General features: G+C 42.6%; 1 protein-coding gene across 1 annotated transcript in view; it reads right to left on the bottom strand.

Moving 5' to 3' along the window:
* The window catches only part of LOC126278576 (uncharacterized), a 179237-nt gene that overhangs the window by 77222 nt on the left and 86023 nt on the right, over positions 1-15992 (bottom strand). Inside the window, exon 2 of the mRNA XM_049978782.1 lies at positions 15424-15632. Within this exon, the coding sequence (XP_049834739.1) occupies positions 15424-15632 (209 nt within the window). The remainder of the gene's footprint in view (positions 1-15423; positions 15633-15992) is intronic.

Here is a 15992-nt window from a genome sequence, read left to right on the forward strand (position 1 = left end):
TCAGACGGTGTAGGTTTCCCAATGCTATGTCAAAGAATGTTACTCCAACAGAGGGAAAACTACCGGAACCTAGCATTTCTATCCGTCTGGAAAATTTTACATGAAAATTCGAAACCATAGTGTGCACCTTGGTATGCATAGAGTATTCAGTGTTGACAGTTGCTCAATTGACAGCAAAGACCTTCTGCAGCAGGGACCTTCTGCTCGTCGTGTTCTTCGAGCTTGGAATCACAATCAGTGCCCAACGCTATGAATACCGCCCGTGTTCTACGAAACAGGAATTGATCATCTTTTTCACAGTGGGATAAATGTCTATAGCGCACGGTGATTACTTTCGAATGGGACCATGGCGAGTGTTCGGTTTTCATTCGACTGCACTCATGTGTAACCGGAGCAGAGACGAATGGGGAATCAGTCCAGAGATGAAACAGAGAATTTCACTAACATAAGCGATTTTACAAAGTGCAGATTATTATCCCACGACGCCTGAAAACGACATCTCGGGAATGGGGGAAGTGGTCAGCTGTTCGCATGCTACTGTGGAGAGAGTCTCTGCAGAAAAGATGAAGAAAAATCGCGTTGGTGACAAGGTGCTGCGTATCAACGTCTGAGCATAGAACTTAATCACCCTGTGAAGTTGGATAGGCGGCAATTTGTTTCGGGTCTAGCAAGAAGGTACAATTCTCGTGCAGAAACGAGCGGAACAAGTATTTCGGAGCACGCGGTTCAGATCACATTGCTGCACCCGCGGTCCACAGCAGTTGGACCGTCATGTGCTCCGATGTTGGCGCAACGACATTGTCATCCACGAATGCAGTGGGCACGGGATCTTCGAGACTGGGATCAAACTTGTCGCCTGGATGCAAAAATCACGTTTCTTGCTACACCAGTTTCAAGAAAGTATCGGGACTCGCTATTATTCAGGTGATTGACTGCTAGGAACATACAACGCACAGTGGACGCAGGATGGTGGGAAATGTACTATGCTATAGGGCTTCCTCGAGATCTCTAAGCGTAGTAAGGGGTAGACTATGTTGTTGTTGTTGTTGTTGTGTTCAGTCCTGATGCAGCTCTCCATGCTACTCTATCCTGTGCAAGCTTCTTCATCTCCCAGTACCTACTGCAACCTACATCCTTCTGAATCTGCTTAGTGTACTCATCTCTCGGTCTCCCTCTACGATTTTTACCCTCCACGCTGCCCTCCAATGCTAAATTTGTGATCCCTTGATGCCTCAAAACATGTCCTACCAACCGATCCCTTCTTCTAGTCAAGTTGTGCCACAAACTTCTCTTCTCCCCAATCCTATTCAATACCTCCTCATTAGTTACGTGATCTATCCACCTTATCTTCAGTATTCTTCTGTAGCACCACATTTCGAAAGCTTCTATTCTCTTCTTGTCCAAACTAGTTATCGTCCATGATTCACTTCCATACATGGCTACACTCCATACAAATACTTTCAGAAACGACTTCCTGACACTTAAATCTATACTCGATGTTAACAAATTTCTCTTCTCCAGAAACGCTTTCCTTGCCATTGCCAGTCTACATTTTCTATCCTCTCTACTTCGACCATCATCAGTTATTTTGCTCACCAAATAGCAAAACTCCTTTACTGGTTTAAGTGTCTCATTTCCTAATCTAATTCCCTCAGCATCACCCGACTTCTTTCGACTACATTCCATTATTCTCGTTTTGCTTTTGTTGATGTTCATCTTATATCCTCCTTTCAAGACACTGTCCATTCCGTTCAACTGCTCTTCCAAGTCCTTTGCTGTCTCTGACAGAATTACAATGTCATAGGCGAACCTCAGCGTTTTTATTTCTTCTCCATGGGTTTTAATACCTACTCCGAATTTTTCTTTTGTTTCCTTTACTGCTTGCTCAATATACAGATTGAATAACATCGGCGAGAGGCTGCAACCCTGTCTTACTCCCTTCCCAACCACTGCTTCCCTTTCATGTCCTTCAACTCTTATAACTGCCATCTGGTTTCTGTACAAATTGTAAATAGCCTTTCGCTTCCTATATTTTACACCTGCCACCTTTAGAATTTGAAAGAGAGTATTCCAGTCAACATTGTCAAAAGCTTTCTCTAAGTCTACAAATGCTAGAAACGTAAGTTTGTCTTTCCTTAATCTTTCGTCTAAGATAAGTCGTAAGGTCAGTATTGCCTCACGTGTTCCAGTATTTCTACGGAATTAAAACTGATCTTCCCCGAGGTCGGCTTCCACTAGTTTTTCAATTCGTCTGTAAAGAATTCGAGTTAGTAGTTTGCAGCTGTGGCTTATTAACTGATTGTTCGGTAATTTTCACACCTGCTTTCTGCGTGAACATTATTTGCGGACCACCTGAGCTCCTTAATACTTGATGTCTTCCCTGGGCGGCCGAAGTGGCCATGCGGTTCTAGGCGCTGCAGTCTGGAACCGCGAGACCGCTACGGTCGCAGGTTCAAATCCTGCCTCGGGCATGGATGTGTGTGATGTCCTTAGGTTAGTTAGGTTTAACTAGTTCTTAGTTCTATGGGATTGATGACCTCAGAAGTTAAGTCCCATAGTGCCCAGAGTCATTTTGTCTTCCCTGATGGCAGTAGCATCTTCCAGAAGAATAACTATCCATATCAAAATGCCAGAAAGATGCTACAGAGGTTTGAAGATATTCTCATTTTTTAACCTATCGGTCCACTTCATTTTCAGATTTCTTCTCTATCAAACACTTCGATTCTCTTCTTTTCCTTTTTTCCGACAGTGCATGATTCTTACATGAAATATTGATCTCCAGACGTACATTCTCAAGCATTTATTTCTTATATTAATACTTATATGTTATACTAGTAGTTTCCCAATGAATGACCTCTTTAATAGCGCTTGTGTGTTATTGTCCTACCACGAGTTTTTTAGATTCAGGATAAGCAATATTCCTTCTTTTTGTAGGGAGTACGAGATCTTTATAATTGAACTAAACGTGTATTCAGTTAACATAACGTGTTTAGCGATACCCAACTGCGAGCGTCTAACGGGATGCCATCTGGAGACAAAGTCAATGAATGAATGATAACAATAATAATAAATATGACTGAAATTGAGCTAAAGTCCGTACACTGTCTTGTCGGCTCGCGTATATTGTAGACGAATAGTAGCGAAATTTCTAAGTTGTGAGAGCTGATTCCGACGAAAATTACAGTCTCCTGTGCCGTTTCTCACTTCTTCTTGTGCATTAATGTGGGTCTTAGACGTTGCAGAGCACTGATATTTATAAGGAGAAGTTATTCTGAATACTGGCAGACCTTTCTACATCAACCCGAAGATCTGCTGCTAAAACTAATGCTGAAACTGCTGATGATGTGTCTGCTGAAACTACTGATGAAGCTTCTATTGAAGATGGCAAGGCAAAGTTTCTGCCTTCGGAACGATTCTTGCAATCAGACCAAAATCCAATTTTCTTGAACCCTTTTACAGCATTATTTTAATGCAGTTCGCCCGCTAAGCTACCGAGTGTTTCACTTTTTGGAAGCGGATAGTGGCCGGGTTAAGATGTTTCATTCAAGTGTGGTAAGGGTGTCCGCATAACCAAAGAGACCCTTAAAAAAAAAGAAAGTCGCACTCAAAATTGTTGGAAATGTGTAGTATACTCCGGAAAAGGACTGGGGATGATCCCACCGTGTCTTGCAAAGTGAATCGAGGTAATGTTCTTGTTGGTGATGTACTCAACAAACACAAGCGGCAGCTTCTTGTTTTTGCTCGGTGTCACAGTTTCTATAAAATGTTCGATCTATTGCACAAAAATCTCCTTTGTGATCCAGCCATTTTCTTAGCATGCAAGCTCAGTTCTTGGAGATGCTCTTACTAAGAGTTCAAACCTGAACAGCAGTCTCTTAAACGTAAGCAATGGCGGTACCAACATCTTGACAAAACTCTTTACAACAAACTGCTGTAGTGTTGCTTCTTACCCCTTATTATCTCTTCATCTCGATGTCTTCCGTTCCATGCTAAGATTTTCCAAAGATTGTGAGGGCTCCAAGAGCACTTTAATCCAAGTTGCATATTCGTACGGCGCCCAGTTTTCTTTTCATCAACTGTGTTTTGTAGTATGTTCGGAAAGTCATTAACTTTCTCCTTACAAAATGCAGGTTGCCGTAGTCTGTTTCAAGGCGACGAGAGAGATAGCTGTAGTACAACATGTATCCTGTTATTTCAAACTCTCAGTTCAATCCATGGCGTAAACTGTTGACTTTCGCTATTTCAAAAGCTAGGCATCGAAGATCATTCCTTTTTAGACAGAAAAATGTTTCTTCCAATGTTAATGTCCCTTTCTTCCTTTTCTGGAAGGTCAACAGTTCTTCTGAGTGAGTACCTCCTACTGCGTTAATACTGACACCTTCAATACGCGCTTTCAAAGTGGATATTCGGACATTACAGGTATTGGTGCACTATTTGAATCCATACAACCATCCAGCTCGAGATGATATTTTTCTGTGGAAACGGAAAAGTAAATAATTAGTTACGATTCATTGTCTACTCAACTCATATTGATGTCTTGGACACCAAAGTCCTCTGATCTGAACCTGATGGAACACTCCTGAGAAGCTATCAGTCACCCGGTCTGTACCCACAAAACACTGGTCCATAATTTTCTGGAAATGCTTGTTTGCTCACACTAATAACTAATTTAAATACTTTTTAGAAATGTGCCAAATTTGGCTGGAATTTATTTCGTGGGAGTATACCGCTCCAAATAGGAAGTGCACTGTAGGAAAAAGTGCTATTTCTATTCCCACCAAAGGCACAAGGGCTACAATGCGTACCGCTAAACGAGTTCATAATCGTACGTTATTGTTTTCACTATTTAGTGCAGTTTACCAGGTGTGTAGTACAACTTATTCAACTTCAGGAATACTCCTTCCGTTGGCTTAGATGTAGACAGCGAAAATTTTGCATTATAACCATACAACAAAAACACATAACAGCACAGCATACTCTCTTAATGCGGGCAAAATTCCTTTCCGTAGCGAAGAGACTGCAAGTTTCGGTTTAAGGTGGCTAAGGTGCTCAACCACACTTCTCAGTTTTCCCTGCTCAGTACAGTTTAGGAAGCGATCCAGTGTGAGCGGCATTACTACAGACCAGTGCAAGTGATAGCGACTTTACTATGTGTCTTTCGGTAGAATTTTACTTGAGCAATGTCGAAAAGATTGGCATTGCCAAGTTGTCTCATTCATTGTGTAACACCACAAATATGGAACCCCTAATGAAAGCTCTTTGGTAGTAAAAGGAATAGCAAAATTAGTTATCCTGACATTACCGGGATCTACTGACAACAAAATTAACACTGCTGCAAGTTTGACCAACAGGAATACTATGTAACTAATAACGTTTATTATAAAGAAAGAAATAAATGAAAGACTGTCATATGATACGAAGCCTGAAACTTTAAATAAATAATTCAAAATATATTATTTAGGAAGGTTAAAGCCCAGACCGCAAATAGATCAGAGATAACATTTTTCCAAGAAGAGAGTTGTAGCCGCATCGAGCTGTAAGTTCGCTTCGACTACAATGTAACACTGCAATGGAGATGTTAATTCAGTCTCTCTTGTAGACTTCGCAATAGTAGTAATCCTATTGAACGCTACTAGATTGTTTCAAACCAATCTGAAGTTTTAAAAGTTTTCCAGTATCGGTTTGACGTACTACTCAGAATTTTGAACTGAAGTAAAATAACATTTACGGCTTAGCCAGACAACGGAGCAGTTGTTATATGTGAAACAATAGTAAATCCTGTGATACCTAATTAAGGCTAAGAGTTAGCCCTCGTGATCTGTGATTGTCACGAACATCAAAGGACACAGCAATACACCAACCGCCGACATAACCTCTATTATTAGCCTTGAGTAGGAAAGAGCTACATGGGATCACGAAGAACTTACAGTTACGCCGTGTTGTCGGAAGCTGTAATCAATGTCAGAATCGCTGATGCAAATAGATTCAAGACCCTGAATGAGAGATCGGTGTGTTTTCAGTGTAGATTTAAATAATTACGAAGTTCAATAAACACCGATATAACCTTAATGTTTCGTGACGTCTACGTCATTTAATGGAAATTTACTGTGAAATTTTCTATTTAGCGAGAGAACGCATAAGTTAAAGGTGATTTAGTGATTTTATTAACAGTGAATAGTAAGTTTATACCGAAATTCGACGCTTTCGGTACGTTGTCCAAAGAGTATTGTATCTCTGGAATTACGTCGCATTAGTTGTTGAATTAACACCGTAGCGATGTCTTGACGACGATATATTAATTAATAAATCAACATCCTCTCCATGATGTGGAATTGGCTTGAGTTCAAATGGCTCTAAGCACTATGGGACCTAACATCTGAGGTCATCAGTCCCCTAGACTTCGAACTACTTAAACCTAACTAACCTAAGTTCATCACATACATCCATGCCCGAGGCAGGATTCGAGCCTGCGGCCGTAGCAGCAGCGCGGTTCCAGACTGAAGCGCATAGAACCTCTCGGCCACAAAGGCCGGCCATCGGCTTGAGTGATGGACTTTATAATTCAAGATATGCTATTATCTGCCTTTGAACACTCATTCGCGAACTGGGTATAAGAACTACAGTTATCAAGCTCGCGTAAGCTTATCAGCCTGTCGCGAACACGAGAAGCGTATTTGAGGTTAATGGTTTCAGATCAAGGGAGTTGTTGCGGTACCGAGTGGTGCAGTCGCTGTGGGTTCTAAGTAAAGAAGACCGACAGACTTCTAACACCAGTGTTTCAATTTGAAACAAGGGTTGTTTACACATTCCGGCGTGCTGCTCCATCGGTACGCTGATATCAGTCTGAGGGAGATAGTATCTGAAACTAATCGACCAAGCGAGGAGTTTGTTTTTAACAGTTAAAGATCGGAGTCGTCATGACCGACGGATCGACGGGCGCTGTTCCATGTCAACCAGACTGGGACAACCATCTCCATCGAGCCGACACCAATAAAACGCCACAATTCTCACATGTGTAGTACACTTATGAGCCAGGACATCACCACTGCCAAACACTGAGTGCCGCCTGGCGACGTTTCGGGCATTTGACGCAGTAGAGAGGGTGTGTGCGGAACAGAGAACGATAGTAAATCATACTATCCACGATACGGGCCGCAAATGGGGTAAGCCACTAACACGATGTTGATGGCGCCGCACATAGGAACAACCATCTCGGGGTGAAGAAGGCTGACCGTAGTGCTAAAGTGATGGATGTGGTATCACGTACCGATGCACCCCACAGGAGTAATAGCAATGGAATTGCAAATTTACGTGAGATGTCGATAGCGGTCGCGCGTCATCCAGTGGACCCAATGGAGCACGCCAACTGAGTCACGTCTCTAGCGGCTCAGTACCACGAGCGCTCTCTGTCGCCTCAATATGGGAGGTATGGTGGCAGCGCCTCAGGCCACTTGTGCCTGGACACACTTCACAGCGTGATGCTATGCAGATGTTGCCTGGTAGAGGCTCCACCTTCATCGATTACGCTTTACTACACAGAGATTTTTTCTTGTGGACATTGTAATTGCTGGAATCTATTTCTTGTTTCATCGTCTGTAACGAGTGTCCATACCTCTGAAGAAATGAAAGTTAAATAAATCTTCTGTTTGTTATGTTATCTTGTCTCTAATCATTTCTGCCCCAGTCCGGCTGTCCTGCACCAGCAGTTCCTGCACCACTCTGTAGCTCACCTCTACTTACACTTGCGTATGGAGTCGTACATAGCAATGACCACCTATAGAAAGTGGTTGAAAGACGGCAAAACCACGAGTAGACAATATATTGGACATCCACACATCACAGGACGTAGACGTTGGAGACTTGATCACTTTGTAAAGCAGGATAAGTGGGCGTGTGTGGCAGATCTTTACATCTACATCTGCGTCAACATCTACATGATTACTCTGCTATTCACAATAAAGTGCCTGCCAGGGGGTTCAATGAACCACCTTGAAGCTGTCTCTCTACCGTTCCACTCTCGAACGGCACGCGGGAAAAACGAGCACTTAAATTTTTCTGTCCGAACCCTGATTTCTCTAATTTTATCGTGATGATCATTTCTCCCTATGCAATTGGGTGCCAACAGAATGTTTTCGCAATCGGAGGAGAAAACTGGTGATTGAAATTTCATGAGAAGATCCCGTCGCAACGAAAAACGCCTTTGATTCAGTGATTGCCACTCCAATTCACGTATCATGTCAGTGACAGTATCTCCCCTCTTTCGCGATGATACAAAACGAGCTACCCTTCTTTGTACATTTTCAATGTTATCCGTCACTCCCACCTGATGCGGATGCCACACCGCACGTCAGAATAGGGCGGACAAGCTAGCAGACTTGTTGCACCTTCTAAATGTTCTACCAATGAATCGCAGTCTTTGGTTTGCTCCACCAACAATATTATCCATTTGATCGTTCCAATTTAGGTTATTTGTAATTGTAATCCTTAAGTATTTAGTTGAATTTACAGCCTTCAGTTTTGGGTGACTTATCGCGTAATCGAAATTTAGCTGGTTTCTTTTAGTACTCATGTGAACAACTTCACACTTTTCTTTATTCAGGGTCAATTGCAACTTTTCGCACCCTACAGATATCTTATCTAAATCATTTTGCAAGTCGTTTTGGTCATCTGAAGACTTTACAAGACGGTAAATGACAGCATCGTCTGCATACAATCTAAGGCGGCTACTCAGATTGTCTCCTATGTCGTCAATATAGATCAGGAGTACAATGATGTTTAAATCACAAGCCTTTCGAGGCCCACCATTCATCGCACACTGTTGATCGTAGAGTTCAGCTGCAGACGGCTCCAGTGCGTCCCCACGCTGACCCAACGACATTGACCATTACGACAGCAACGGGAACAGGATCATCGAGACTGGGTCGTAGACCAATGGAAACGTGTTGCTTGGTTGGATGAGTCACATTTTTAGTTACATCTGGTTAGATACGCCTTTATTCAGACGAAAGGCTGTTGGAAACATTCACAGCACCACGGACGCAGACCGATGGGCGCAGTTTTTTGCTATGGTAGTAATCTAAAGCATAATTAAGAATGCGAACATGAACCTTATTTGCAGCCCACCTGGATCCCTTCATTCTTAATTTCTTTCCCGAGGCGACGGCATCTCTTTGCAGGATAGCAGTCCATACCACAAGGCCAGATTCGTGCTACGGGAGTATGAGGATCATATACTGAACTCATGTTGATGTCTTGAGCAGCAGATTTGCCTGATCTGAACCAAATGGAACACAAGTGAGGCGCTATCGGTCTCCAGAACCGTGCCCACAAACCACCGATCCGTAATGTTCGGCAACTGCGTGGTGTGTGAATAGACATCTGTTGCCAAGTACCTCCGGAAACTGGACAATACCTTGTCGAGTCCGTGAGACGCAGAATCGCAGCTATATTGCGTTTCAGAGATTGTTAACCCTTGGCATACGAAGTCTAAGTTGTCAATGTTGTTTATCAGGCTGGAGTCTTTTGGGGATCTTATGTCGTTTTCTTAACTTCCCAATACAGTAGTGTAGTAGGTTACTCAGATTAGAGTCGTTGGATGTCTAAAACTATATTTAAATTACATAAGCATTACTGACGTGTTACTGTATCGTCAGACCTGATAAACAGAAATATAAGCACACATCAATTTCGTGCCACGACAAAAGCGAAAACTACACGAGTATTTCCGTCTGTTTTCTACGTTTCAGAACTTAATTCCTTTCAGCAGCGACGAGTTCCAGCAGAACATAAAAAACCCTGAATTTGGCAGAATCTCAATCTGTACTAACTCTCATTATGATTAGAGCATCATTAGCATTGTAATGCTGAACAATACAAAATGCTTCACTGTTGGAGAAGGTAAAAATGGTACCTACAAATAAACGTTGAAAACGTTGGACATTATGATGCAAGATCATTTGTGTTCTTTGATCTGGAAGATCTTTTGACAATGTTATGCTGACGACATCGAGTCACGGGAACACTCAGCTCCTCCATTTCGTCCAGACTTTGCAGTAAACTTATCTTCTTCATCAGAAACCGCATCAGAATATTCTGCTCAGTTTACTTCGACATTATCTTCCAATTCTGACGAATTTTGTTCTCGAATAAATTCATCAGATTCGCCCCGAACGTTTCTGGTCACTGAGATCACATTCATCCAGCATCCGAAGAATGTCATCGTCTGAAATATTCTTGCGGGCTGTTTTTGAAAATTTATGACGTTCTCATTACCAAAAATAACATAAAAAACCAAACTCATCACAATATGTTATGTGGTATACCAAGTATACGAAGTGTGGAACTGTCAGCTTCTCATACGTGTTTTCATTTTTTTTTTTTTTTAACCAATGTATTATAGCTCTGATTACGTACTATATAACTTAAACAGCTGCACGACACATATAAAAATCAAGAATAAATTGCTTTTTACACTTGGAACTGTATCATCAAAAATCATTGTCTGGGGTCCCTAGAGGTATCTGGTTGGTACGTTTAGGGTTAAGCAGGTGGGCATGATGTTTTGGCCTGTCAGTGTACGTGGTTCATCCAGAAGTTAACACAGGTCGCTGACCGTGTTCTACTGAAGCGTCTGTATACACGTCACTTCATTGACTTTCAGGGTTGATACTTTCACATTTCTGAATAGCATCATTCAGATGTCGGTGCTCCTATAAATTAAACGAGAGGGGATGGTCAGCTGGGTGCTATACCTGCCAGGCACAATGATATTTCAATACTAAATTACCACATCTGAATTATCACATCTGAATTTCATATCTAAATAATTTCCCACATTGTACAGATACATGTTAAGAGCATAATTTGAAACAGAAAAGCAATCAACATTTATCTGCGTTCTCACTCTTTTTCGTGTTCCGTCTCTCTGGTTACCTACTCGGTCGCGTGTTGTCGTCTGCAGCAGTGTCTACATGTCTTGGACTAGGGTAAGTTTCTCTGAATGTAGGGACAGCTTAGCCAAATTTTATGTGTTGCCAAGGGGATTTCTTCTGTGTCAGAGAGACCGTTGACCATGATTCATCGCGTTTGGTAAGGTGACACAGGTAGAGAGTGCATATTGTCTGTGCGCCAGCTTTTGTTCTGCGGTAGGGGCTGTGAGTGAGTAGCCAGCAGCGTCACTGCGCTGGGAATCGTCCGAGGTCTAACATCCAGTCCTTAGTGTTGTAGTTTTTTGAATGTGTTAGTTTTAACCTACTAAGGAATGACTTAAGGGCTGAGTTGAGCTTAAACTGTTACAGAGTGGATCGAGATACCTCGCCTAGGCAGGAATTCAGAATAATTTCGCTATTTTTTGAATTTATAGTTGTGTTTTCTTTGTACTCTATAACTTTCAGATTTCTTCGATTTACTCTCGATCCGTATTCTGTACTCATTATATTGTTCATTCCCTTCAGCATTTCATGTCATTCTTCGTCTTCATCACTTTCACTCAAGATAGCAATGTCATCAGCGAATCGTATCATTGTTATCCTTTCACCCTGAATTGTAATTCTACTCCTGAACCTTTCTTTTATTTCCATCATTGCTTCCTCGATGTACACAGTGAATAGTAGGGGTGAAAGATTACATACTTGTCCTACAGTCTATAGCCTGAGCACTTCGTTCTTGGTCGTCTACTCTTATTATTGCCTATTGGCTCTTGTACTTATTGCATACTACCTGTGTCTCTCCATAGTTTAAACCCATTTTTTCTCAGAATTTCGAACATCTCGCAGCGCTACATTGTCGAAGGCTTGCTTCCATTATAAACCTCTCTGGTGCCATTACCTTTCCCGATCGTCATCTAACACGTCCTCATACCCTTCAGAATAATTGTTTATAGAACATAATCCCTATTCATTCTTCTTATTTGCAATATCACGTAATTTTTTACATGTTGGGAATTATTTTCTACTTAAGTATTCGACCATCGAAGCTAGTCTCTTTCTAACCCAGTTTATATCTAGTTTCCTTGATTAAATTATTGAACCATTTCTTTCTCTGTGATGAATAGTTAGTCTGAATGTGTGCGCATGTAATCCACCTTTCCACAACTTTTCCGATTTCAAATCATCGTGTTGTTCATGTAGAGATTTCAGTTCGTTTTACCAGCAATATTCAGTACACAACTGGATGGTAAGTTAAGGTTTTTCTGTTAAATAAACGCTTGTTCATGTGCTTCCCTTTTAAATAATTAATCCTGAAACAAATGTGTAGTATTATTAAAATCATAATAAAACGAACTTTGGAAGACTTAAGATCAAATAAAGTAGAAGGAATAGATAATTCCTGCACAATTTCTAAAATCATTGGGGGAAGTGTCAACAAAACTACTGTTCAGGATGTTCAGAATGTCTGACGATATACCATCTGACTTTCGGAAAAATATCAGCCAAACAATTCCGAATACTGCAAGAGCTGACAAGATCGAGAATAATCGCATACTCAACAACTCCTGCATCCGAGTTGCTGAAAATAATGATATACAGAAGAATGGGGAAGAAAACTGAGGTTGTGTTACTTGATGGACAGTTTGGCTTTAGGGAAGGTAAAGGCACCAAGGAGACAGTTATGACACTGGAGTTGATAATGGAAGCAAGACTAAAGAGGAATGAAGACACGTTCATAGGATTTGTCGACTTGGGAAATATGTTCGATAATGTCAGATGGTGCAAGATGTTCGAAATTCTGAGAAATTTAGGGGTAAGCTGTAGGTTCAAAATGGCTCTGAGCACTACGGGACTAAACTGCTGTGGTAATCAGTCCCCTAGAACTTAGAACTACTTAAACCTAACTAACCTAAGGACATCACACACATCCATGCCCGAGGCAAGATTCGAACCTGCGACCGTAGCAGTCGCACGGTTCCGGACTGCGCCCTTAAAATAGCGAGACCACCGTGGCCGGCTGGTAAGCTGTAGGGAAAGAAGTGTAATATAGAATATCTGCATGAGATAAGAGGGAATTAAAAGAGCGGATAAGCAAGAACGAAATTCCAAGGTTAGAACACGTCTAAGATAAAGGTGTAGTCTTTCGCCCCTACTGTTCGATCTATACAGCGAAGAATCAATGACGGAAATAAAAGAACGGTGAACAGTGGAATTGAAATTCGGGCTGAAAGAACATCAATGATAAATTCGATGATGACATTTCTGTCCTCAATGAAAGTGAACGAAAATTACAGGATCTCCTGAAGGGAATAAATAGTCTAATGAATACAGAATATGGACTGAGAGCAAATTGAAGAAAGATGAAAGTAAAGAGAACCGGCAGTAACGAGGACAATGAGAAACTTAACATTCAAGTTGGTGATCACGAAGCGAATCAATTCACGAATCTCCTATCTAGGCAGGAAAATAAACCATGATTGACGGAGCAAGGAGATATAAAAAGCAGATTAGCACAGGCAGAAAGGACATTACAAGGCAACAGAAGTATGCTAGTATGAAGTATAGGCCTTAATTTGAGCCGGCTGGAGTGACCGAGCGGTTCTAGGCGCTACAGTCTGGCACCGCGACCGCTACGGTCGCAGGTTCGAATTCTGCCTCGGGCATGGATGTGTGTGACGTCCTTAAGTTAGTTAGGTTTAAGTAGTTCTAAGTTCTAGGGGACTGATGACCACAGCAGTTGAGTCCCATAGTACACAGAGCCAACCTTAATTTGAGGAACAAATTGCTGAGAATGGTTCAAAAAATGGTTCAAATGGCTCTGTGCACTATGCGACTTAATTTCTAAGGTCATCAGTCGCCTAGAACGTAGAACTAATTAAACCTAACCAACCTAAGGACATCACACACATCCATGCCCGAGGCAGGATTCGAACATGCGACCGTAGCGGTTGCTCGGCTCCAGACTGTAGCGCCTAGAACAGCACGGCCACTCCGGCCGGCGCTGAGAATGTACGTCTGAATCACAGCGTTGTATGGTAGTGAAACATGGACTGAGGGAAAACGTGAAACAGAAGAGAATCGAAGCGTTTGAGATGTGGTGTTACAGGAGAAATATTGAAAATTAGGTGAGCTGGGAAGATAAGGAATGAGGAGGTGCTCCAGAGAATTGTTGAGGCAAGAAATATATGGAAAACAGTTACAAGAACAAGGTAAAAGACGGTAGGACATCTGTTAAGACATCAGGGGATGACTTCTATGCATTGAAGGGGGACTGTAGAGGGCAGAAAACTGAAGCGGAAAACAGATTTAGGAATACACCCAGCAAATAATTGAGGACGTTGGTTGCAAGTGCTATTCCTGATGTTGAAAAACTCACCCGTTATCTATCAAATTTGTTATCAAAGCTCTTCCAGGCCTGCTCACACGTGTATGATTATTTGCGTATTCAAGAACATTTCCCAAGCCTATTATCCTGTAGAACTGATCAAGAACGATAAAGATATATGAAGTTTTCATTAATTTTTCTTGAAATGAGGCCTACTCACTAATTTTTTAAATGAATATTCGGGGTAGTTACGTGGTATACCAACTGAGTTGGCGACCAGAGATATTTACTGTTAATAAATTTCCAATTTAAATTCATATAATAATTTCAGAAGCTGCGACATCGTCGCGAAAAAATAGTGATCCGTATATGTAATAAGTTTCCTTTAATTTACGTGTATGGTCACAAACTGTTTGATAACAGATTACCGCTTTCGGGCTTTAATGACCATCATCAGTTCTGTTTCATAAAAAATGGTTCAAATGACTCTGAGGACTATGGGAATTAGCATCTGAGGTCATCAGTCCCCTAGAACTTAGAACTACTTAAACCTAACAAACCTAAGGACATCACACACATCCATGCCCGAGGCAGGATTCGAACCTGCGACCAGAGCAGCAGCGCGGTTCCAGACTGAAGTGCCTAGAACCGTTCGGCCACAGCGGCCGGCTGTTTCATAAAAACAAAGTCCTAATATACTGCAGCCATAGTGCATTTGACGATGCCACTATGGCTGCAGTACATTAGGACTTTGTTTTCATGAAACACATCTGATGATGACATCTTGGGTTGTCGGGTGTTCTACCGGATATCAGCGTCGTACTTGCACGATATTTCGGTCACGTAGCTCGTAACCTTCATCAGGTGCGACCTGAGACTGCTCCCCGGGTGGATCTGGTCCAGTAATTATGCCTATGGCCTTGCCCCTCCGCCGGCTGAACACCCGACAACCCAAGATGTCATTAGATCGCCGGGAAAGCCTGAAGAGTTACAGATCTGATGATGGTCATTAAAGGCCGAAACCGGTATCCTGTTATCAAACAGTTTGTGACCATAGACGTAAATTAAAGGAAACTTATTTCATATAATAATGTCCCATGCTACATATCGGGATGATTCTCCGACAGCCAGTCTAATTACATGTTTAAACAGGTACGCCACGCTACTTACGTCGACGGTGACGCCGGCGAGCTGGAAGGGGTACCTGGGCGGCGAGTCCCGGGGCACGAAGCGGTAGAACTCGTGGCCGTCCTTGTACCACTTGACGGAGTAGAGCGCCTCGCCCTGCAGGTCGAACTCGCACTCCAGGCCGGCGTCGCCGTGCAGCAGCACGTGGGGCGGGACGCGCACCTCCAGCAGCCGCAGGCACCGACCGCCCCCTGCACACAGACACTGCTGCGTCACGGGCATTCTTGGTACGTGCTCTATGAGAATTACTGAGAGTGTCTGTCGTATCAGCGGGCAGAGTTTGTGGACATCCATGTCTGGCAATGGAATGTCGTGTGGCTACGGCCTCCCGTCGGGTAGACCGTTCGCCTGGTGCAGGTCTTTCGATTTGACGCCACTTCGGCGACCTGCGCGTCGATGAGGATGAAATGATGATGATTAGGACAACACGACACCCAGTCCCTGAGCGGAGAAAATCTCCGACCCAGCCGGGAATCGAACCCAGGCCCTTAGGATTGACAGTCTGTCACGCTGACCACTCAGCTACCGGGGGCGGACATATCTGGCAATGA

This window comes from Schistocerca gregaria, chromosome 6, assembly GCF_023897955.1.
Source record: "Schistocerca gregaria isolate iqSchGreg1 chromosome 6, iqSchGreg1.2, whole genome shotgun sequence".
NCBI classification, from domain to species: domain Eukaryota; kingdom Metazoa; phylum Arthropoda; class Insecta; order Orthoptera; family Acrididae; genus Schistocerca; species Schistocerca gregaria.